The 23,588-nt window shown below is 55.5% G+C and overlaps 1 protein-coding gene across 1 annotated transcript; it reads left to right on the top strand.

Annotated features, from left to right (window-relative positions):
* Positions 1–702: 702 nt before the first annotated feature.
* ATP8B3 (ATPase phospholipid transporting 8B3) lies at positions 703–20,829 on the top strand. Its single transcript, XM_065652836.1, has 28 exons — positions 703–813; positions 3,466–3,592; positions 5,267–5,358; positions 6,087–6,200; positions 6,658–6,756; positions 7,222–7,283; positions 7,904–7,976; positions 8,074–8,144; positions 8,653–8,735; positions 9,467–9,625; positions 9,902–9,990; positions 10,814–11,007; positions 11,672–11,900; positions 12,594–12,713; positions 12,800–12,956; positions 13,361–13,549; positions 13,973–14,085; positions 14,483–14,647; positions 15,059–15,170; positions 15,466–15,541; positions 15,982–16,123; positions 16,562–16,829; positions 17,917–18,140; positions 18,995–19,078; positions 19,377–19,616; positions 19,806–19,944; positions 20,224–20,354; positions 20,587–20,829. Exons 1-28 carry the CDS (start codon positions 703–705, stop codon positions 20,827–20,829), a joined length of 3,906 nt encoding a protein of 1,301 aa, XP_065508908.1.
* Positions 20,830–23,588: the final 2,759 nt, after the last annotated feature.

The following is a 23,588-nucleotide window of genomic DNA, read 5'->3' as shown; positions in this document are numbered from 1 at the left end:
ATCACGCAGTGACAGCCCCATCATCACATCTGCTGAGCCAGGACCAGAGTTTGGGGCATTAAGGGGAACCCAGGAAGTGCTGACTCGAGGCTGGGGGCTGCGCATGGGGCTGAGAAACAACACCAGTCCTGCAGGGAAACGTTTCTAAATTATTATTATTATTTTCTCCGAACAAATGGGGCTTTGTAACTGCTTGGCCGGTTGGAACAGGGCACCTGGAGCTGCTCAGAGGTAAAAATCAGGCTCAAAGGTTTAACTCTTCCCTGCGCAGAGGATCCGGCCACTGCTGCCATGGAGCAGCCCCGGCTGGGGTCCCGTGTGCCCCCGGAGAGGGGACGTGCCGGGACGGTCACCACGGTGCCCAGCGGAGCATCCTGCGCCCCGGTGCGGGGCTCTGCGCGGCCTCCCAGCACTCACTTAATTGCACGGGGGGGGGTTCAGCCAATTGCAGGGGGTGATTGATTGGTAAAAATGTCATCTTTGCCGGCTGTGGTTGCCAGGGTGACCTCGGCCGTTCTCTGCCCGCGTTGTCAGTTCTTGGGTGCCCAAAGTCACGCACCGCGTGTCCCTGGCGGGGATGCTGGGGCGGGATGTGGAAATCCCTTTCCTTCCTCCAGATCTCACCAGATCTCACCCGCGGCTGTCGAAAGCAGCGAGTGGCTGTGACACTGGGGGGAGGTGGAGGTTTGGGGTGTCCCTGCCATGGCCAAGCGGCTGCTGGCCCTTCCTGATGGTGCCGGTGTCACCTTCATCCCAGGGTCTTCCCGGGTCTCCGGTGCTGCAGGTGCCACCAGGGCAGGGAGGGGGCAGCAGGTAGGAGATGGCAGATGAGGCCCAAAACACTGAATTTCCTCGTGGATGCTGCTCCAGGACCAGGCACCAGCCCCGCGGGAGCTGCCGGGGTCACCGCGGCCGTGGAGGACCTGCCAGGGGAGAGCAGGAGCTCAAGGCAGGTGATGGGCTTGGGGACTGGGACGAGAGAAACTCTGCTTGTATTTGGGGAAAGGGGCTGGTTTGATGTTAATTGTTGTGATTGCAAAAAGTCACTTGCAGTGGGGTGGGATGGACCCCGCAGTGGTTAAGAGTGGAGGTTCCCAAGTGACAGGATGAGAGGAAACGGCCTCAAGTTGCGCCAGGGGAGGTTGAGGTTGGATCTTGGAACAATTTCTTCCCCAAAGGGCTGTGGGGCATTGGAACAGGCTGCCCAGGGCAGTGCTGGAGTCACCATCCCTGGAGGGCTGGACAGACGGACATGAGGTTCTCAGGACACGGGGCAGTGCCAGGGCTGGGGGAACGGTTGGACTTGATGATCTTAAGGGACTTTTCCAACCAAATGATTCTGTGATTCCAAACCAGCACGTGCCCCTGCTCACCACCCTGGCATGAGAATTCCTGACAAGTCGATTTGGCTTCGGTCACAGCTCCAGCCCCTGGGGCAATGTTCGGGTGAGCTTTTCCCCTCCCGTTTGCAGAGGTGAGGAGCAGCCCCAGGATGAGGATGCACCAAATACACCCCCAGTGTCACCTGGTGCCCGGCGGGGACACAGGGCCACGATGCAGCTGCGTTGTTTATGGACCTGACGCGAGTTATTCATGACTGCGCAGTAAGTGCTTTATGAACTGTTGGGCCAGCACTTGGTTAATTGCCTCCGGGTTTCTGTGGTTAATTGCAATGAGCAATTAATCTAATGACGGCTAATGCAGGACCACCGTGGCGGAGCCTGGCTGTGGGCGCGTGGGATGGGAGAGCTGGGGGACACCGGGCTGGCTCTCCTCTCGTTAGCTGCCATCACTAACGAGGTGGCTTCTGTCCCCAGCTGGGTTTGCAGTCCCGGCGCTGTCACCTCGGGGCTGCTCAGAGGCACACGGGGTTTGTGCCTTCGGCCTCCTCTTCCTCGGCCGGGTCCCCCTGCTGCCACCTTCCTCAGTCTTCAAAGCACCCGAGCCCCCCCAAGCTGCTGCCAGACCCTGGGGGCTCTGGGGGGGCCTGAGTGCTCCCCGGTGAAACCAGTTCAGCCTTGGTTGCCCAAATCTGCCCGTTCCCTGCCTGAACGCCCCCCGGGGGTGCTCGTACCCACCCGCTGCCCTCGCATCCGGCTCAGGACCCCCCGCCGGGAGGGGGACGAGGACACCCCGGCCGTGACACCGCGTCCCTGTCCCCCAGCAGATCCCACGGGAACGGCTCCTGCAGCGGCAGCTCCGGGTTCTTTCGAGCCAAGTCGCGCCGAGACGATAAATCAGGGCAGTTTCTGGGCAGCGAGGGGGGAGCCCGGGGGTGCAGGCAGGGAGGGGCAGCGCTGGAGGTGTGGCGGGAGCTGTCCCGCGGTCCCGCGGGGGCAGGACGGGTGGCAAATGTCCCTCTCGCCACCGCGGCGCAGGAGCTCGGCGGCTGCTGGGACCACGGGCGGGATCGGAGCAGGTACGGGGACCCCGGGGGGGCCGTGGCGTGAGCACCGGGGGGTCCCATCCTCCTCCTCCTGCTCGCTTTGGGGCACCCACGGGTGCTGACTGGGACCTGAGCGGGTGCGCCGGGGGGGTCGTTGCTGCGGGAGGGCGCTGCATGTGTCCCTGCAGCCCTGGGGAGGGGGGGGGCCCAGGGCAGCCCCCCAAACAACCCTGCGGTTGGCATGGGGGAGCGGTTGGGGGATGGAGGAGCTGCCTTTTCACCTGGAATCACATCAAAACAGGTGGAAAAATAGGGCGAGCGGAGGGAAACTCATGGCCTGGGCATGTCCTGAGAGCTGGGGAACAAACCTCCGCGAGGCTTTAATGAGACATGATCCACCCGGCTGGGGTGCGGGGGCGTTTCCGGCGTGACGAGGGCACGGGAGGCACGAGCACCCACCCACAGCTTGTCACCGTCCTCGGGCCGCTGTCACCGTCCTCGGGCCGCTGTCACCCACGGCTGTTGTGATGGGGCTGACCCTGGGGCGCTCCCGGAGCCGCGGCAGCCGGGGCTGGAGGCGGGGGGGTCCCCAGGGTGGCGGGGACACTGGTTGGGGTCCCACGGGGATGTCACAACCAGGCAAACAACAGCAGCTGCTTATGGCAGCACCTGCCAGCCCCGGGCAGGGAACGCGAGGGTCGGGCTGGTCCCGTCCCACAGGTTTTTTTGTCTAGGGGGGAGCAGGAGGGGCAGAAAGTCAACGAGAACCCCCGGCTGCGGGCACTGGGTCTGCTGGGTGCTCCCAGGGAGCCCAACAGTCTCAGACTAATTCCCACACTGAGCAACAATTCAACATTTATCCGGAGATTTCAGAAACAAAACCGGCACAGAAATGCCACAGCAGCGGGTCGGCTCAGCAAACAACACAAATCTCTGCATGTTTCACTAACCCAGGCCAAACCCTCGTGGCACGGTGCCTGTTCCTGCTTAAAACTGCTTAATTTGTGCTCAGCCATGCAAACCTCCGCTAGCCCAAAACTGGTTTTTGGGTGAGAAAGTCCCACTTTGGGTCCTTTTAGCCCCCAGCAGCTCCACATCGCTGCTGGTCACCCAACGACCTCGGGACCAGCGGGACGGGACGTTCCCTGCCCGGCCAGCTGGACCGACTGGTTCATCCCAGCACGGAGCTGGAGGAACACCCTGCAGGTTAATAAACCACTGGACGAGGTGTGGGGCAGCGCTCGGTGCCTTTGGCCCCACGAAGCTCCAGGCTGGGGAGTGTGTGCGTTTGGCACCGGGCACCCGCCGCCAGGTGTTCCCGCCTACCCAAAGTGCAATTTTTATTTCTAATTCTTGAAGTGATGAGCGAGGTTTGCTGAGAGGTTTCTTGGACACCTCACTCAGTTCTGCATTTTTTCCTCCTTTGCCCCTGAGTCTCTTTCCTGAGCCTCTGCCAAGGGGCTGTTTTCCCAGCTGCGTTTGCACAGCGCTCGGCTCCACGGAGGGTCCCGCAAATGCCAAGTGCAGGTGCTTAATTAGCTGTACTTAGGTCTGGCATTGGGAACACGGGTGCTTTGGAACCGACGAGCGGCACGCAGCGGGGGTGATGGCGATCGTTACTGGGTACAATGGGGCTGAGAGATGCCAAGTCCAGGGGGGACGTGATGGAGAGTCAGCTGGAGACCTGAGCACAAAAAGACCTTCTGAAAGGAGGACGACGGACAAAACCGAGGTCTGCCTCTGCATCAAGAACGGCGTGGCCAGCAGGCCTGCAATGAGGTGACGGCTCTGGCCCAGCTGGGAGCATCTGCGAGTGTCTCAGGGCTGAGTCGTGCGTCGGGGCAAACTAACACCAAATTTGCTTTGTGCCATGAGAAGCAATAGGGAGAAAAGGAGACATCTCAGTGGAAAAATGGAAAAAAGTAGTGATCAAAGGAGTGAGATAAAAAATAATGGCAGGGACAGACTTCTGTGTGGGATTATTTAATAATTAGGTAATTAATGCTTTATACCTCACTGACTTCTTTCACGTAAGGATTACAAAGCGCTTCACAAACATTAATTAATCTTCCCTAACACCCCTACAGGGAAGGTCACTGAGCTACTGAGAGTACTGCAAATCTTGTCACTGATGAAAGTGGCTGCTCTCAAGGCATGACGGATGCTCGGGTGCGATGGCAGGACAGGGAGAGGTTCTGTTCCTCGCTGATGACTACCAATGATTTCTCATAACTTCCTTGGAGAGGAAAAATGTCTTTCAGCTGTCACAGGCAGCTGGGGCTGGGTGGAGAAGGACTTGGACTCAGTGATCCTTGTGGGTCCCTCCCAGCTCAGGACATTCTGTGATTCTATGTTGGAGCATCCCAGTGGGGTCATTGCCCAACATTGCAAGTATCTTTGTTGTCCTTGTTCCCAGACCCTGCCAGTGGTGCCGGTATGGCTGAGCAAGACCCAGCCTCGGGCTGCCTGCATGGAAAGCAGCACCTTCCAGGTCAGTGTGGAATTAGTGTGTTTAGGGGTTTTTCTTTGTTCTGTACAGTTTATGAGAAGTGGATTTGAGGTGAAGTGGTCTGGAAGGACGGACCATCAGCTGGTGTGCAGGAGTTGGGGAACATGGTTGGGATGTCCCTTGCATGGCAGCATCTGCATTGGGATAGCAAAAATGAAATCAGGAGAGGAATGACCAGCCTTCAGAACAGCGAAAGCTGTGCTTGGAGGAGTCATCCTTCACCTGGCCTGATTATATGGTTAAAGTAAAACCTGAGCTCAAACGGCCAGCCTGAGGCTCAGAGGAGAAGGATGCACAGCAGAGGAGGACAGAGGGTGGTGGCCAGGGCTTGGCTGTGATGACAGCTGGTGGATATCCACTTGCTTTTTCAGCTTTCACCTGGGAGGTGAGGGCCAATGACCGCAACTACCACATGCAGTTCAAGAAGAAATTTGCCTTCTGCCTGACCAAAAAGAAGTATGAGGTGAGTCAACCTAGTCCCTGATTCCTGAGCTGGTGGTGACATGGTGCATGGTGACATGGCAGAGATGCTGCAGAGAGATCTCCAGTAGGATGGAGAGTCACGTACATCATCCTCAATGAAGAGGAAGGGCTGATCTCTGTCTGGTGCCCTCTGAAGCTGTCAGACACGGAGCAGAATCATAGAATCACAGAATAGTTTGGGTTAAAGGTACCTCCCCCGGTGCCCCCCCTGCCATGGGCAGGGACATCTGCACCAGCTCAGGTTGCTCAGAGCCCCGTCCAGCCTGGCCTGGGATGTCTCCAGGGATGGTTCATCCACCGCCTCTCTGGGAACCTGGGGCAGTGTTTTACCAGCCATAGTATGAATGAGCCTTTTTAGTCTGATGGTCAAATCAAAATAAAGATTTTTGAAAAATGTTTTGATTGAACAAAACCAGATTTTTTTTTTTTTCCAACTAAATAATGACCTTCTTTTTGGGGGTCAGTGAGGTGTGCTTTACATGATCTGAAGCAAATTATTTTGTTTCAACTTTAAGTAATATGTCCCTTTGCTCTAATAAATCTTATTTTTCCTTATGGCTTTTGTGAATATCTGAAGTCATCTCTTATGCTACGACAAGCTGAGAAGTCCTAAAAATATCAGAAAGTTTTTGGCATTTTTTCGAAACACGTCCTTGATTTCCCGTGGCTGAACTCCCCCTGTGACCTCGACCTGTCTCTCCTCTGCAGGGCAATGCCATCAAGACGGCCAAGTACAACGTCTTCACCTTCCTGCCGCTGAACCTCTATGAGCAGTTCCACCGAATGGCCAACGTCTACTTCGTCTTTGTCATCCTCTTACAGGTGAGATGGACACAAAAGTACGAGCGAGTGTGTCAGGGACCATCTACCAAAGGAGGGTTGTCTGGTGTTTTGAGTAGGGGGCTTTGTCTAAAACCGTGCCAAGGATTGTGCTTTTCAGTGGTGGTTATTGCCTTCCACGAACTCTGAGCGGTTTAACCTAGGTTTGGTTAGTTTAAACTGACTGGATTTGGATGTAAGCTAAGCTCATATAGACCGTGCCTAAACAGAAGTCCTACCCTCCAAATTCAGTGGCCCCCGTGCATTTCACACATCCAGTTTAAAAAGATGTGGAAAATTAACAAAATAGTTCTGTGTAGGCAGAGATGATGACTTGATTCATCTTAGATGGGCTCCTGCTGGGGAGCCGAGTTAGGAGTGAGGAGTCGTCACTCATCACCTCAAGTGTCCCAAGGGGGGACGAATGTTATGTCAGCGGTGTAAAATTCTGCTTCTCTAGACCTTCCCGGAGATCTCCACGCTGCCCTGGTACACTCTGCTGTTCCCCCTGAGCTGCCTCCTCACCATTCGGGGTCTACGAGACCTGATAGATGACATTGTGAGTACGGGCTGAAGCGCAAGGTCGTGAGTGTTGGGCGTAGGTCCCGCAGGAGCCGGTCAGAGAGAGGGGCCCTTTGCTGTGGGTGAACTGAAGAGCTCGGGAGTTGCTGTCACTTGTCCTTCTTGAGGTACCATCAACTCTACCACGTCCGAAATTCTTCGTATTTTCCCTTGGGAAGGCCATAACCAGTCGGTTGCTCTCCTTGGGGTCTGGAGCCCCATCTCCATCATCTTTAATATCTTAACCAATGGCTACATTCCCAGGTTGGTCCCCAGAAACACCTCAGGGGAATTTTGCCTCTTTGTTTACCAGAATACATCTTCCAATTGCTTCAGAAGGCAGATCTTGCTCTGGGGCTGAGGAGGCAGATTATGGCATTAAGAGGGTTGTTTTCATGGGACAAGGGTGTCTGGCGTGGCACATCCCTTTCTTTTGGCCTCTCTTTTTCTCTCCTCTGTGTAGGGCCGTCACCAAAGTGACAGGAACATCAACAGCAGACCATGCGAAATCCTGTCTGGGAAGAGGTGAGGGGCTAGGGGAAGCTATTCCTGTTTTTTTCCAAGCCTGTATGGAACGATGGATCATCTGAAGTGCTGAGCATCCTTGAGCAGAGCAGCTGAGAAGGGGTTTGGTGGGACTGCCCCTGATTCTGCAAATGCCCACCACCTCCCAAACAACTGTAGGTCCAGCTGTTCCCCTGTAGTGATGATCATATTCTAGTCACAGACAATAGGTCTAAAAAAGCCGTAATTTGCTGTCATATTCTGGGAGGAGAGTTTCCTTGGCCACAGAAGTTCCTCCAGATCTTAATATCTAACCCACAGAGTCAGATCACTGCCAAACACCAGTCCAGGGAAGCACCAACATCACTCACCTGTGGCCAGGGGGGTGAAGGTGCCTGTCACCCATAGGTACGGGGGACGGGGGTGTGACAAACAGGTCCTTGTGCCACCCTCGGTGCTCAGCCACCCTTTGGTCGTGCAGATGGGAGGCCACCATGGTGGCAGTGGAACCAACACTCTGGAGAACCCGTTCATGCAAGAAGCTGGGATGGACACCAGCTGGTCCAGAGGACAGGAACAGCCAAGAATCCTGTTCCCACTGCTCTGGGAGGATAAAAATTCCCCCCCTAATTCTCTTGCAGCTTCCGCTGGCAGAAATGGCGCGACATCCGTGTCGGTGACATCGTCCGTCTGCATAAGGAGAGTTTCGTCCCGGTGAGCGGTGCCCGGAGCTGGCTGCGTGCGGGGTGCAGTGGGGGCTTTGGCGAGGAGGGGCTCAGCCAGCTGCTCTCCCCACGTTTTGCTCTTCCAGGCCGACATGCTCTTGCTGTGCAGCTCGGAGCCCAGCAGCCTGTGCTACGTGGAGACCGCTGACATTGACGGGTGAGGAGAGAGGCAGGAGACCCCTACCGCCATGGGGGGAGAGGGGCAGAGACATCCCCGCCAACAGCTGAAGCTTCCACTCTTGGGGACCCCCTGGGACTGGGGGGGTCAGGCCCTTTTGGGGGGGCTGCAAGGGGATCCTCTGAAAGCTGAACCTACGGACACCCCAGAAATGGGATTTGAGCCCCAAATTTTGAAAACGAGAGCACAAAAACATTTTCCACAGAGCAGCTTGGGCGTCTTCCTCTCTTTGCTCCCACCCAGCCCATCCCTCCCGCCCCGTCTGCAGGATGATTTAATGGCAGGGTCTCCAGGCCAGCGCTCCCTCCCTGCCCGAGTGCTCGATGTCTGGTGTGATAGGTCCCTATCTCACCTTTCATCACCATCACTCATGTAATCACCCAGTAATTAATGGCCATCCCTGTCCCATGGGGCTGACAACAGAATTAACAGCTCTGTGACCCTGCAGGTTGTTTTATTTTTTCCCTTGCTGGCTCTTGTTCAACAGGGAAACAAACCTGAAGTTCAGACAAGCCCTTCTGGTCACCCACCAGGAGCTGGTGAGCGAGGAGAGCATGGCTGCCTTCGATGGTGAGTCTCCCAGGCACGAGGATGCAGCTGTCCCTCTGCGACGGGACGGGATCAGCCCCGGGAAGCCTCTGTCCCCTCAGGAACCAAGTACCACTGGTCCAGTTTGAGGTTGCACTTGCTCCTGCCTGCAAGGAGCCAAAGACCTCGCGTGGAGGCCCTTCCCCAGCTGAGCGATGGGTCCATTGGGGTTGTGCAGGGCATGAGGGGGATCATCCGAAAGTTAAACCTACAGACACCCCAGAACCAAGATTTGAGCTCCAGATTTTGAAAATGCATGTCCAAAAACACTTTCCGCAGAGCAGCTTGTGACTCGTGCTTCCCCCTGCTCTGGATCTTGATTTTTCCCACTGGAAACAAGTGCTTGGCTCCCAAACCTGAGTTTGAACCCTGCATTTTTTCCCCTTTGGTCCTTCATAGGACACAGACTCCCTCCTCAAAGATGCTGGGGATGACGGGGGTTGTGTTTGTATCTGGTCCAATTTTATCGCCCAGTGCGGTTCCTGGACTGAGCACCCTCGCAGGACTGCAGGGTGACACTCCAGCACTCCAGCTCAGCCTCACCTTAATTTGAGCCATCCATATCCCAACTGGATCTGGAGAGGCCCTGCCGAAATCTGAACTTCCCCTGGGAGGATCAGCCCTCTGTGCAGGGAGCAAGCATGGTGGGAAGGGAGAGGAAGGACCTCTCGTTTGCCCTAAAGCCGTGACCTGGATCCTGCCCTCTGCCCAAGGGAGAGTGACCTGCGAGGAGCCCAACAGCCGCATGCACAGCTTCACCGGCACGCTGGCCTGGAGGGGACAGACCCACTCGCTGGACAGTGAACGGATCCTGCTGCGAGGCTGCAAGCTGCGCAACACTGACGTCTGCTATGGCTTGGTTATCTATGCAGGTGAATGCCCAGGCCGGGATCAGGACGGGCAGAAAAACATTCCCGGGGATTTTAAGCTGCCCAGGAGCTCCTGGCATCAGCAGGTCCTGTTCTCAGCTGACACAAAGTGGGAGGACCTCCCACTGTCACCAAGCCCCTGATCAAGGGACATGGTCCTCTGAAGTCTTCAGAGGTGGGGAGATGTTGTTATGGAGGAAACCAGCAGCACTTAGCTACAAGTCAGCCTTCCAGGGACTGGGGACTTGCTTTTTCACTTCTGAAATGTTTCTTGTCCAGGATTTGATTCCAAAATTATGAGGAACTGTGGAAAGATCAAGCGGAAGAAAACCAAGCTGGACTGCATGATGGACCGGCTGGTGATCATAGTGAGTGCGGTGCAAACACCTCCTGCCGTGGTCCACTGGCCTCCTGGGGTTTCTCACAAGCCTTCTCATGAGAGGCTGCTTGCTTGGGTGATGCTGATTTTTCTTAAGCTTCAATATTTTGCTCAGAATGTCTTGTGTTTAACATGTTCTGGGCAAATACCAAATGATATTCCCAGTGAGCGGCAGTTGCTGGGTCTGGAGCGGTGGTTGTGTTGCTTAAACTCTAGACCCTGAGTCCTCAGCTCTAGATCAGCCTCTAGGACCAGCCTGTTTCAAACCAGGGAGCTGTTTCCAGGATCTCCAACCTCTCCTGGCCTGGAGGTTTGTGCTGAGTGGCCCACAGGCTATGGCTCAGCACGGAGTAGGTGGGAGATGGGGGAAGGAGGAGCCTTTCCCCTGTGGGAAGCAAAGCAGTGTGGTCATGACAATTAATTTTAACAGGCGGCTCTTATTCTGGTTCCTGGAGGTTGTGTCATCCCTTCTCAGGCTGGCTACTAGCATTCCTCTGGTTGCTGGTAACGTCAGCAGGAAGATGCAGGACACCCCTTCTCCTTGGAGATGGTGCCTGAGGCTATTGGGAGGGTGAGAAAGTTGAGTTTTGCTGTGCGTGTGTGGTGTGGATGTGTCAAGCTGAAATACATGCTGTGATGCTTCATCTAGGCCCAGGATGAGCTCCGAGAACCAGCTTCAGGAACAAGGACACATTTCTGTGGGTTTACGCCTAAATGAGACAAACGATCTGGAAGGGGCAATGGTTGTTCCTAGGAAAGGGTGTGGTGGGCTCCGTGTGACGTGAGGTTCTCATCCTGGCTTCCCATCTCAGATCTTCCTGGTGCTGTTGGTCACGTCGCTGTGCCTCGCTGTTGCCTCTGGGTTCTGGGCCAAGATGTTCCAGGAGAAGCACAGCTACCTCTCTGCATTCTACAAGCACACGACTCCTGCCCAGCAGGCCTTCTTCAACTTCTGGGGCTTCACGATCCTCCTGAGCATCATCATACCCATGTCCATGTATATAACGTAAGAACAACAGAGCTTGCACGTGACTGGAGATCAGTACTTCACTCCTTGCCCTTGACCATCACCTGGCACCTTGGTTTGCAGCCACAAAAGGGGCTGCACAAAAGATCCTGAGCAAGCCATTCCCCTGTGTTCCCTTAGCCCCGAGCAGGCAAGGATGGATGGAGTGTGTATCTTACAAACATTTATGATGTTCTATGGGATCTTCTCCGAGGAAAGCCAGACAAGAGATGCAAAGACACGTACTGATGTTGGAAATTGCATGCAGGCTGAGGATGAGACTGGTGAGGGTTGTATTTCCCCACTAGCAGCAGCATGGTGGGGAAGAGAAGAACACAGACCACAATTTGTGCTGGAAGAAGCAGTTTCCAAATGTTTAGGTCCTTCAGTGAATCTCCAGATCTATGAATTTTGTCATCAAGGGCCAGATTCCCAGAGGGGAGCCCAGTTGCCTGGGGCCCTGTGGGCTCTCAGACTGGTGTGATGAGCCTTCTGGAAAACTGGCCACAAACAATGAAAATCCTCTTGCTTACCCCAAGCTCAGATCTAGGTGGGGAGTTCCCCCCCTGCCCTTTCTTCCCGTGTCAGATCCCCAAGACTCCCTGGGATGTGAGCGATGCGATCTTCTTCCCCAGGGTAAGTTTTCTTCTATCGCATTCTCCAGGTTTGAATTCATCTATCTGGTGAACAGCTTTTTTATCAACTGGGACCTGGAAATGTATTATGCTGTCAAGGACATCCCAGCAAAAGCCAGAAGCACCAGCCTCAATGATCAGCTCGGCCAGATTGAATATATCTTCTCAGACAAGACCGGCACCTTGACACAAAATGTTATGAGCTTCAAGAAATGCTGCATCAATGGGACAATCTATGGTAACTTTTGGTGGACACAAGTTTGTAGAGACTCATGAGTAAGGTAGAACTTGAGTTTAGGCCACTTTGCTTCTGTCTGTTTCTCCTGGATTTCTAGGAAGCCTGGGGCACGTGGATCGATCTCGGTAGTCCAGTGTGTAGGCAGAAGCTGTAGGAATTCAGCTTGTTCTCATCTCCCATGTTATCAATGCTTTGCAGGGGCCACTACGCCTGCGGTCACATTTGTCTTGTGCTCCCAGTGCATGTTCTGCCCTCCTACCTTTCAGGAGATGTATTGTGCCCCAAACTCAGCTGAGATCAGCCAGATCTTCCCCGATATAAAGAGGAGCCAGGGGCTAGGAGCTCAGCACAGCTACATGGCAAACACATAGTTCTGAGTGAGGTGGGTCCTATCTGGAATAATGAGCTGATGCTGGTCCAGGTAGCCAGGATAAGGCCATGAGGTGATGGGCCAGTGAAGCCCATGGATTTTTATTTTCTGTGAAAAAAAAGTATAGAAAGCCCAAACAGTCCAAAAGCCAAATAAGCCAAACCTGGACAACCTAACAGAGCCTGGCTTGTGACCGACACAGAGCAGATGCTGGAAACTTGTCTCTTTTTGCCAGTCTTTTGACCAGCAAAAGCAGCAGTTCCTTCCAGAGAAATTGCCCTGAGCCCCTGCAGTGATGCCCCCTGCCAGCTGTCTGCTAATGGAATTGTTTTTATTTTGGCAGGTGCAGGCACAGGCTGTGGGAACAAGCAGCCATCGGTACGTAACTCCCCTCTCCCGTGTAGCGCGGGGCTGGACGTGGCTCCTCATCGGGGCCAAAGCCGCCGCGGCTATTGGTGACCAGGTGGGAGGACCAGCATCATCCTCGGCTGCAGAGCCCCATGCTCGGTCTCTTCTCGGATGCCTGCAGCCTGCCCGTGCCTCTTGCAGGGGTCGGGGTTGACCTGGAGCTGCCATAGGGAGAAGAAGATGGACTTTTGTGACACAATGCTGCTGGAAGCCGCCCGGAGGGACAGCGACCCTGTGCTGAGGGAGTTCCTGAGGCTGCTGGCCCTCTGCCACACTGTCATGGTGGAGGAGAAGGGCGGTGGGTTGGCCACTGTGGTTGACGTGCTCAGAGAAGGAGTCAAGTTCACGTTCAAGGCATTGAGGCCATGATGGCTCCTTCAACTGTCGAGCAAAGCTCTGCCACGGGGGTGCAGGTGGCGTAAGAGCTTGGGGAGGTTTTGGGCCACTGTCTTAGCATCACAGACATGTATGTTTGGAACAGAAGCACAGAGGGGATAATTCTGCCCTATCTGGGCACTTGTCCTGCCTGGGGCAATGGGCAGAAGAGATGAGACAAGTAGGACTGAGTTCCCCTGGCCTGGTGGCTTGGACTTTAGTGTCTCCATGGATAATGTTGGTGCTGGGCAAGAATGAGGACGTTCAGATGTCCAGGAGGTGTTTGGCTGGGATTCTCCTTGTCTAACCCCTACTCCTCTCCTGCAGACCAGCTGGTTTATCAAGCAGCTTCACCAGATGAAGAAGCTCTGGTGTTGGCAGCCAGGAACTTGGGGTACATCTTTCTGTCCCGAACACAAGATACTATCACCATCAGCGAGCTGGGGATGAAGAGGACGTACAAAGTGCTGGCCATGCTGGACTTCAACAGCGATCGCAAGAGGATGTCTGTCCTGGGTGAGCAGGACGGACGGGGTGTCTCAGGGGTCCTCCCAGGAACACAGAGGGTCCCTTCCATTCTCATGCCTACAAGCAATGGCACTGGGATGGCTCTGATTGACCACAACCATCACAGGAATCGTCCTGGTCATCCCTGCGGTTTTGCTCACCCTGATTCCTTGGTGAAGGCAGCTGAGAAGGATCTGAACAGCCAAGCGAGAGCGAGTAGATCAGGGGCTCAGAGAGGGTGTGTGAGGAACTGATGGTCCTCGAGACCTGATCCTGCCTCGTGGTGGTGTAGATCTGGGGACATTCCTGTACTTCCTATGACCACGAGCAGAAAAGCACTCGCATCTCCCTCAGCATGATCATTGCATGGGGACAATGATGAGTGGGAGCCACCTCTCTGGGTACCTGAGCTGTCCTTCCCCACCCTCCCAGTGCGAGACCCCCAGGGCACGATCCGGCTCTACACCAAGGGAGCTGACACGGTCATCCTGGAGAGACTGCAGAGGCGAGGGCCCAACGAGACCTTCACTGAAATGGCACTGGATGTGAGTCCCATGCCAGCCCAGGGCAGAAAGGGCTGGTGTCCCTGCTGCTGGCTTTGGGTTGGGTGTCCTGGAGTGCCCTGCTGCTCCCTCCCTCTCCAGCTTCAGGAGTTTGGTCCTTATTTCTTCCTTCTGCTCTAGGAGCCTCACCTGCATATGGGACAGGGGCTAAGAGGGCATCAAATCTACCTTCGGTGTTCTGCATGGGCCAGTTGCATTGCAAGGATGCTCATGGGGATGCTGTAGGATTGGGGAGGGAGTCAGAGCCCAGAAGGACACCTCCAGATCCTGGAGGGTCTCTGGCTCTGCCCGTGGGAGCATCATGGCTGGCATGATGCCCTAGTCCACCATAGAGTCATCCCGGTCGAGGGAAGGGAGACCTGATGTCTCATCTCCGCAGCGGTTTGCAGAGGAGACACTGAGGACTTTGTGCCTGGCCAGCAAGGAGGTGAGCGAGGCTGAATACAGCGTGTGGAGCAGAAGGCACCATGAGGCCAGCATCCTGCTGCAGGACCGCGCACGGGAGCTGGACAAGCTGTACGACGAGATGGAGCAGAACCTGCAGGTGGGATGAGGCTGGGGTTTAGGAGGAACTGGCTGTGCTGGTCCCACATTGGGCAGGACTGTGGGGTTTGCCTCTCTGGGGTGAAAGGGTGAAGTGTCCAACCCAACACTCATCCCCTGGGTGGGAAGGCAGGTGGATTTTTTCCCCAAGGGGTGACGCTGTGATGTGCCAGTAAACACTGGGTTAGATAATCTGTCAGGACATGTCAACCCATGGGCAAGGACGCTTGGTTGGATCCCGGGGTAATTCCCACCACTGCATCTTAGAATCATAGAATAGCTCTGGTTGGAAAAAACCTTTAAGATCATCAAGTCCAACTGTTAACCCAACAGTGCCAAATTCACCACTAAACCCTGTCCCTAAGCATCTTGCCCTGCCCCATGTCATGACATCCACTCGCTCTCCTTCCAGCTGCTTGGGGCCACGGCCATTGAGGACAAGTTGCAAGATGGAGTCCCTGAGACCATCCAGCTGCTGAAACTGGGCAACATCAAAGTGTGGGTGCTGACAGGAGACAAACAAGGTCGGTGGAGGCAACTCCAGATCCCACCAACACATTTCAGCTTCTCCCCTAACCAGGACCAGAGAAGAGATGTGAGACCCTGGGAGTGGGCAACAACCAGGTTCTGCTGTTCCCGTTAAGATCAAATAATAGCGTGTCCCACAGATCATGTCACCCCTGGGAAAACTGAGGCAAGGGAAGCACAGAGCTGGAGCAGAGCCCCAGCAGCTGTTGGACCTGAGGGCTGGGGGCTCCCCCGGGATGGGGGTGGGCAGCACCCTGTGACCACAGGCTGTTGACACCTGCATGTTTGCAGAGACTGCCATGAACGTCGGCTACGCCTGCAAGCTGCTCACGGACGACATGGAGATCCTGGAGGAGAAGAAGATCAGGTGAGGAATCATCACCTCCTGTTGTTGTCCCTGCTGAAGGCCCCCGAGGGCACAGGAACCTGCCCAAGGTGGGCAGAGCTCAACTCTGCAAGAGATGCTTCTTCTCTGTCCCAGTCTGGATGTCCATGGCTCTCATCTGCTGATGCTTTTCCAGGCCTCCCCATCTGTTTCTGCCCCTACAGTATCATCTTCCTCGGCTTTGACCAGAAAGTGCTCAAGATGTTTCTCCAGCCTCTAAACCTCAGGAACAGCGGCTGATTTCTAATATGAGTGAGCCCTTGGGGCCACCTCTCTGTCCCCCCTGTTCCCACCACTAGGTGCCAGCCGCATCTCCCTGGAGCTGGCTTGGAGATAGCAAAGGCCAAATGTAGGTCTCACTTGAAGCCGGGCAGTGTGCCCAGTGTCCCCAGCTCAGCTCCCACCACCCCTTCCTCACACAGCGAGATCCTCGGGGCTTTCTGGGTGAGCACCAGCAGCCTCGCCGGCAGCGGGGAACCCCTGTGCAGCGGCCGCCTCTCCCAGCAGCGCCCAGAGGCTTCACAACACAAGAAGAGGGCTCTCGTCATCAGCGGGGACTTCCTGGTAAGGTGGCACTTGGATGCTCTTCTCTGCTTCCTGCCTGCTCTGTTTCTGCCCTGGTACTGTTAAAGTCCTGGGTGGCACCTGCCCGTGGAGGAGGTGATGCCCCTCCTGCCCGAGGGCTGGGAAATGTCCATTTTGGGCTGGGGAATGAATTGTGGAGAGGGGGACAACCTTGCACCGATCACTTGGTGTTTGGGGGCTTTGACCACACCTGCCTGACCAGTCTTCTGGGATGATGCAGCCTGGTGGGTCATCACATGCTCTTCTGGTCATACTGGGACAAACTGGTCTCATGGTCACAGTGCCTGCTGCATGATGAACTTGGGGAAAACTGGGGTCACTTTTTTGTAGCACCTACAAGATTTAAGAGCATCGTTGAGGAGCTTCATGCTATGGAGGCTATGGGTGAGGTCCCAACCATGTGTGCTCTCCCCTAAGGACAAAATCCTGCAGGCGGGACAGGTGCTGAAGGAGAAGAAGGGGCGGCTGTGGCGGTGGCTGCCTTGCTGCGGAGCTACGGGCTTTCAGGAGGAGGGCAGTGTGGTGGAGAAGGCCTTTGTGGACTTGGCCACCAGCTGCCAGGCGGTGATCTGCTGCAGGGTGACCCCCAAGCAGAAAGCCCTCATCGTGCAGCTGGTGCAGAAGCACACGAAAGCCATCACGCTGGCCATCGGGGATGGGGCCAATGATGTCAACATGATCAAAAGTAAGGTTTGAGCACAGGAGCATGCGGGTTTTAGTTGGGAGGGGGAGTGGTGGTGCCCCATCTGCCATCTCTATCGCCTCACCCTCTCCTTTGAGGTGAGGAGCTGGGAGGAGAACTCCCAAACCAATTTCCCATGTTGCTGTGCTGGGAGGGGACTGAGAGGCACAGAGCCAGGATTAGGATGGGAGCGGGGTGGACAACTTGCTTTGGCAGCAGGGAATGAACCTTAATGAAGCTTCGAGTCCCAATCTGGGCAGCAGACTGAGGCCTCTCTGGTTCTCTCCAGCAGCCCTGACCCAGGGCTGTGCTCTTCACACCCCCAGCCCTGCCTGGCACGTCACTCCTGCAGCCATGGCACGTGACGGAGGGGACTTCTTCCTTTTGCCCGTCAGTCTTGGATTCACCCTGCACCCATCAGCCTGGGGTAATCCACAGGGGAAGAACAGAATAATTTGGTTGGAAAAGACCCTCAAGATCATCGAGTCCAACCGTCCTCCCCATCCCCGGCACTGCCCCATGTCCTGAGAACCTCACCTCCGTCTGTCCAACCCCTCCAGGGATGGTGACTCCAGCACTGCCCTGGGCAGCCTGTTCCAATGCCCCACAGCCCTTTGGGGAAGAAATTGTTCCCCAGATCCAACCTCAACCTCCCCTGGCGCAACCTGAGGCCGTTTCCTCTGGTCCTGGCGCTTGTTCCTGGGGAGCAGAGCCCGACCCCCCTGGCTCCAAGCTCCTTTCAGGCAGGTCAGAGATCAGAAGGTCTCCCCTCAGCTCCTGTTCTCCAGCTGAACCCCCAGCTCCCTCAGCCGCTCCCGTCACCCTTGTGCTCCAGCCCCTCACCGGCTCCGTTCCCTGCTCTCAACTTGCTCCAGCACCCTAAGGGCTTTCTTGGTGTGAGGGGCCCAGAACTGCCCCCAGGATTTGAGGTTTGGGCTCGCCAGTGCCCAGTCCAGGGGACAGTCACTGCCCTGGTCCTGCTGGCCACACCAGTGCTCGTATAAGCCAGGATGCTGGTGGCCTTTTTGGCCAAGTACCTGGCTCTCTGAAAACCTCCCCATCTGTGTTTCACCCCTCCTGTCCCCTGCAGCTGCTGACATCGGGGTGGGCATCAGCGGGCTGGAGGGGATGCAAGCCGTGCAGTGCAGCGACTACGCCCTGGCCCAGTTCTCCTACCTCCAGCGCCTCCTGCTCGTCCACGGCCGCTGGGCCTATCTCCGCATCTGCAAGTTCCTCCGCTACTTCTTCTACAAGACCTTTGCTGGCCTCATGGCCCAGGTCTGGTTCGCTTTCCACAGCGGATTCACGGCTCAGGTGAGAGATGTTGCTGTTAGTAGAGGTCACGTCCATTTCATGGAGGTTTGCACACTGGTGTTGTCAGCCCATGTAGGTCTCGTGCCTGATGGGCACATGTCCACGTCACTGCCCTGGTCTCCTTTCTTCCTTGCCCTGGCATCAGGCTGCTGTATTTTTGGGGGCTGCCTGGCTGAGATGCAAATGGCTATGTGCTTTTTTACCTGGCTGGATTGGGAAAAGCACCCTGGGGAGACTTGGGGTGTCCCTGTGAGCTGCAGCTCAGTCTCGGACAGACGCAGGGAAAGATCCCACATGCATTAAGCTGGTTTCCCCCAGAACAGGAGCTTTTATCCCAGGGGCCATCAGTGTGATGTGACCACCAGTGTGTGGCCCCAGCCCCTGTCTCTGTCTGCAGCACAGTCCCACACCCTGCAGATCATAGAATCATTTGGGTTGGAAGAGACCCTCAAGGTCATTGAGTCCAACCATAACCTAAAACTAGCACTAACGCATGTCCTTAAGAACCTTATCTATATGTCTTTTAAACACCTCCAGGGATGGTGTCTCCACCACTGCCCTGGGCAGCCTGTTCCAATGCCCGACAACTCTTTCCGGGAATAAATTGTTCCTAATATCCAATCTGAACCTTCCCTGGCACAACTTGAGGCCATTTCCTCTTGTCCTATCCCTTGCTGCTCACGAGAAGAGACATCAGGATTGCTGCAGACAACACAGGGCTGGCGCAGCGCCTGGGGCAAGTCATGGGGTTTCCCCAGAGTTTGGATGTTGGACTCACCTCTGGTGCCTGAGAATTATTTCTGAGTCTTTCCAAAGCCCCCCTGAGCTCACAGCTGCTTTCTTCTCCCTTCTAGCCTCTGTACGAGGGCTGGTTCCTTGCACTCTACAACATCTTCTACACTGCCTATCCCATACTGTCCCTGGCCCTTCTGGAGCAGGTAGGAGCCCACCAGGGTGCATCCAGCCCCTGTACCTGGAGGCTGCATCCTTGGTGGGTGTGAATCAGTCCAGTGGTGGTTGCATCCCATCCATGTGGCAATTTTTGTGTTGGGATGTGGTACCAAGCAGCTCGATGGGCATTTGGAGGTCACCACTGGTCCTGGGGTTGCCTGTCACCCCAGAGCGAGCGGGTGGAGGAACTCAGCACAGCTTTCCCAAAGGGTGTGTTGGGTGGGGTGGCCCAATCCTGCTCCCTAGTGTGGGTGGGGAGGGTGATGCTTGGTGCCCTCCCGGCAGGACGTGAGTGCCAAGAAGAGCCTGGAGTTCCCCGAGCTCTACATGATCGGGCAGCAAGACGAGCTATTCAACTACCGCGTTTTCAGCATCACCTTCCTGCACGGGGTCAGCACCTCGCTCGCCAGCTTCTACATCGCACTCTGGGCCTTCGAGGACCGTGTCGGCAGCAGGGCTGTCGGTGACTACGAGTCCTTTGCCGTGACAGTGGCCACGTCGGCGTTGCTGTCGGTCCTCATGGAGGTAAGCACCCATGTGCCCTTCCCCGTGCTGCCCCAGGGCAGGTGTTCAGGGCCCAGGCTCAGCCCTGGGCCCTCCAACACAGTCCTCAGCAGCTTTGTGGCTGGGAGATGATCTCCCTTGGGCCAGGAGAGGAATTAGGGACTGTACAGAAGAGGATCCCTGCAGCTGCTGTGTGTTCTGCCCTTGCAGATCATACTGGACACCAAGTTCTGGACATTGTTGTCCTTTCTGATGGTCACAACCAGCCTGCTGCTCTTCTGCCTCTTCTCCTTCCTGACCCAAACCATCGATGCCTTCAGGATAGCCCCTGCCATCTTCCGCTTCCCAGGTGAGATGCCCTGGGGATCCCCATGGTCCTTCCCTTCCCCAGCTGGGGAGTCTAGCCTGGGCTTTGTGCTATGAGCTATTTCCCATCTTGTAGATCATCTATTCATCACTACTTCTTGATTCTTCTGTCTTGATTTTTGACTCCAGTTTAGGTGCCATCTCCTCAACACCTTCACAGGTGGTGGCCGGTCCCCCAACAGTTCTCTCCATCTCTCCAGTTCTCTCTGTCCTCTCCACCTTCCCTACTTAAACATCACCCATCGACTTCTTGCGTTGACAGATGCCAGCCGGAATGCCCTGACCGATCCCTATGTCCTGCTTGTGGTCCTGCTGTCCCTGGTGGTCAACACCATCCCCTCGCTCACCATCCGCTTGTATTGCACCATCGCGGGCAAAAACACCATCCAGCATGTGAGGAAGAAATTGTTGTTCCCTGAGGGTGGTGAGAGCCTGGCCCAGGTTGGCCAGAGAGGTGGTGGCTGAACCATCCCTGGAGACATCCCAGGCCAGGCTGGACGGGGCTCTGAGCAACCTGAGCTGGTGCAGATGTCCCTGCTCATGGCAGGGGGGCACTGGGGGGTCTGGGAAGGGCCCTGCAACCCAAACTAATCTATGGTTCTATGGTCTCCTTGTTGCCTTGCAGAAGATCCGCTTGAAGGCCAAGCGGGAGCCGGAGCCCTTGGTGGAGCTGCGTGCTCACGTCCCTCGGGGCTCCTTCCACCACCGCTCCAGCTACGCCTTCTCACACCAGGAGGGCTACGCCGGCCTCATCACGCGTGGGGACAGCCTGCGTTCCAGGGGCACCCGCAGCACCATCCTGCACCCAGACGCGGCCCCGGCTGTGTCCCCCAGCCCCTTGTCCCCCATCCCCAGCCCCTCGGCGTAGCTGCCCTGGCCACCATCACCCCCGCACTGCACTGGGACACGGGAGGTGCTGTTAAGGCACAGAACTGGCTGGTTCTCTCCTTTGATGGGTATTTTTTTAATCTTGTTTGGATGGTTTTGAAGTGTGGGCAGCACCTGTGGCTGCAGCGGGGCTGAGCCGGCCTGGGGGCGCTGAGCCCAGGGGCGTCCCACCAGCAGCTTCATCTCCATCACGTGGTGTATGCGTGGGCTTGGCAGGAGCCCGTCAAGCTGCGAAAGCCGCCAGCCTCTGCCACCACGCTCGGCCCCTCGCCCTACGACACCCCACCTGGCACCCAGCCCCCTTCCCTCTGCCAAGCCCCCTCAGAGCTGGGGCTTCCTCCTGCCCGAGGTGGACCCTGCAGGCTTTGCTCCTCCAGACAACCCAGCCCAGCTTCTTGCAGCCTCTCCCCACCACCTCCGCCTCCTCATCCTTGCCACCCCTGCACGAGGTGCACACGGCGACGGTGTCTGCGATGTGCCATTCCCCGGCCCCACAGCAGCCATGTCCCAGGGCTGACGTTCCCAGCTTTGGGGACAGCTGTGACCACAGGCTGTTTGCTGCAAAGCCCTGAGAAGCACTTTTCAATGGGAGGGCAAAGCACCGGGGTGACACGTGTCAGCTCTGTCCTGCAGAGCTTTGGGAACATCAGCAGCAGCTGCTGGAGAAGTTGCGTGTGAACAACTGACTGGTGACCAGATCACCCTTTTTATTATTTTCATATTTTAATTAAAAGGATTTTAGCTTTTCTCTCCTCTCCTGTCAATCTCTGCTCTGCCACCAAGGAAGAAAGCTGCTCTCAGCGTGTGCCACTGGCTCTTTGCCACCTGCCATGGCAAAATGCACGGGAGGACAAGATATTCAGGTAAAATAGAAATAATTAAATCAGCTTAAATGGGGGCTTGGACCTGCCTGCAGCACACACAACTCGATGGGTTTGTTTAACAAGTGCTTTGGCCTCATCTGCACTGGGTTTGTGAGAATTAAAAACGTTTTCTTTGGGCTCTGGCCAGGCAGGTGCTGGGTGGTGCCAAGAAACAAAAGTATCTGAGGCTTCCTCTGGGAAAGCTCTCACTGCTGCAGCCACCAGGTGGAAAACCGGGGGAGAAACCTTTCTCGTGGTCCCCAAGTGTCCCCCTCTGATGCTCTCAGGCCGGGTTTAGGGAGAGGAGTTGGTGGTTAAGCCGGGGCTTCTCCCCTGGCATGTCCCCCCTCCCGACCCACGAGCAGCACCAGGACACACACACACACTGGGGTGAATGGCTAGAAAATAATTTATTGAAGAAACAGAAGCTGCAGAAATACAACACAGTCATGACTAGTAGAGGATGAACAAATAGAGATTTTTTGTTGTTGTTTTCTCTTTTAAAACCTGTTGACAGGCTGGAGTTCAGTTTCCTGGTAATTTCCCCTGCATGAGTCATTGCAAAGAACAAGGAACAAACTCCAGAGCACACAGCACAGTTTGGATAAAGTGCCTGACACATAAGACTCTTGTTTTGTGTTGTTTTTTTTTTTTCTTTTTTAATGTTTGTAAGTAGCTTAAACAAATATAGTCGCAAGACATGGAGGAGTAACAATTGCATTTTGCTGTAGAGTAAAACCTATCCCATGAGAGTAACGATGAAGCAGCAGCAAAAAAAAAACCCAAATCAATTTAATTAAGATGAAAAAGTCATTTAAAAACTGAGAGATGTGGCCCTCGGACCACATGGGATGAGGGCAAGTGTCGCCTATTGCTATACAGAAAAATGAGTGATGTTTTCTGGAGGTGGCTGGAGTGGCAAACCCGAGGCTGTGGGTTCTTCCCGGCTGGGATTAATTCTGAGTTCTTTTTTATTTAGAATTTAAGGGAGGAAATGAAAAATTAAAATATATATATAAAAAATAATTAAAAAACCAAAACCAAACCTAAAACCTGAATGTTGTTCTTTGCATTTTTGATTTCCTCTCTTTAAAAACCCCAAAGAAAGACAAGGAACCAGCACCTATGTGGCAGCATCCATGGTTCCAGCCCCATCCCTGTCTACCAGCGCCACGGCGGCTCCGGCGCCTCTGAGACAAGGGAAAAGGAGCCGGGTTGGTGCCAGGGACGAGGGCGGCCGGACGCTGCAGTGACAGCCACCAACCCAGCCCAGCGGCATCTTCACGGTGTCCAAAGCGGGTTGAGGAGAGAGATAAGGAGGAGCCGATCGTCTTCCCCACCCAGGCTTCGGATGGTCGGGAAAAGGGATGAGCGGTGATTTTTTTTTTTTTTGCAAAGCTCTTGGCCTGCTCCGTGTCAATGTCCCGTCAGCGGAGCGGGACAGCTCAGCTCCAGCTGCGCCACAGCAGGGTCACAGTGGCTAAAACCCATCTTGGTGTCCCCAGGAGCCCTCGCTCCTCCTGCTCGCCCCAGGGGACAGGGACAGCTCTGTCCCGCTGCCAGCAGTGGGTTTGCAAAGCACAAAAGCCGTCAGGGGAAAACATCTACCCAAGGTCAAACCAAAGTGCCTGGGGGGCATCATGGGTTATGAAATGACCTGAATTCCTGAAAGCTTCCACAACTGCAGTAGGACACAGGGGCCAGGCTGAGCCAGCAGGTCTCAGTGGGACATACTGGGTCCCCTCCTCTTCATCACCCTCCAACCATCCACTCTCATTGCCCTTGGAGGTGCCCCCGGGGCCCCAGGTTTTCTCCTGCTCCCCACAGCACAAAAACACCCTTTGGGGCAACCTTGGTCAAGAGAATTGTCTTTAGG

The sequence above is a fragment of the Caloenas nicobarica genome, chromosome 27 (assembly GCF_036013445.1).
Source record: "Caloenas nicobarica isolate bCalNic1 chromosome 27, bCalNic1.hap1, whole genome shotgun sequence".
Taxonomy (NCBI): domain Eukaryota; kingdom Metazoa; phylum Chordata; class Aves; order Columbiformes; family Columbidae; genus Caloenas; species Caloenas nicobarica.
This window is presented reverse-complemented; position numbering and strand designations above follow the sequence as displayed.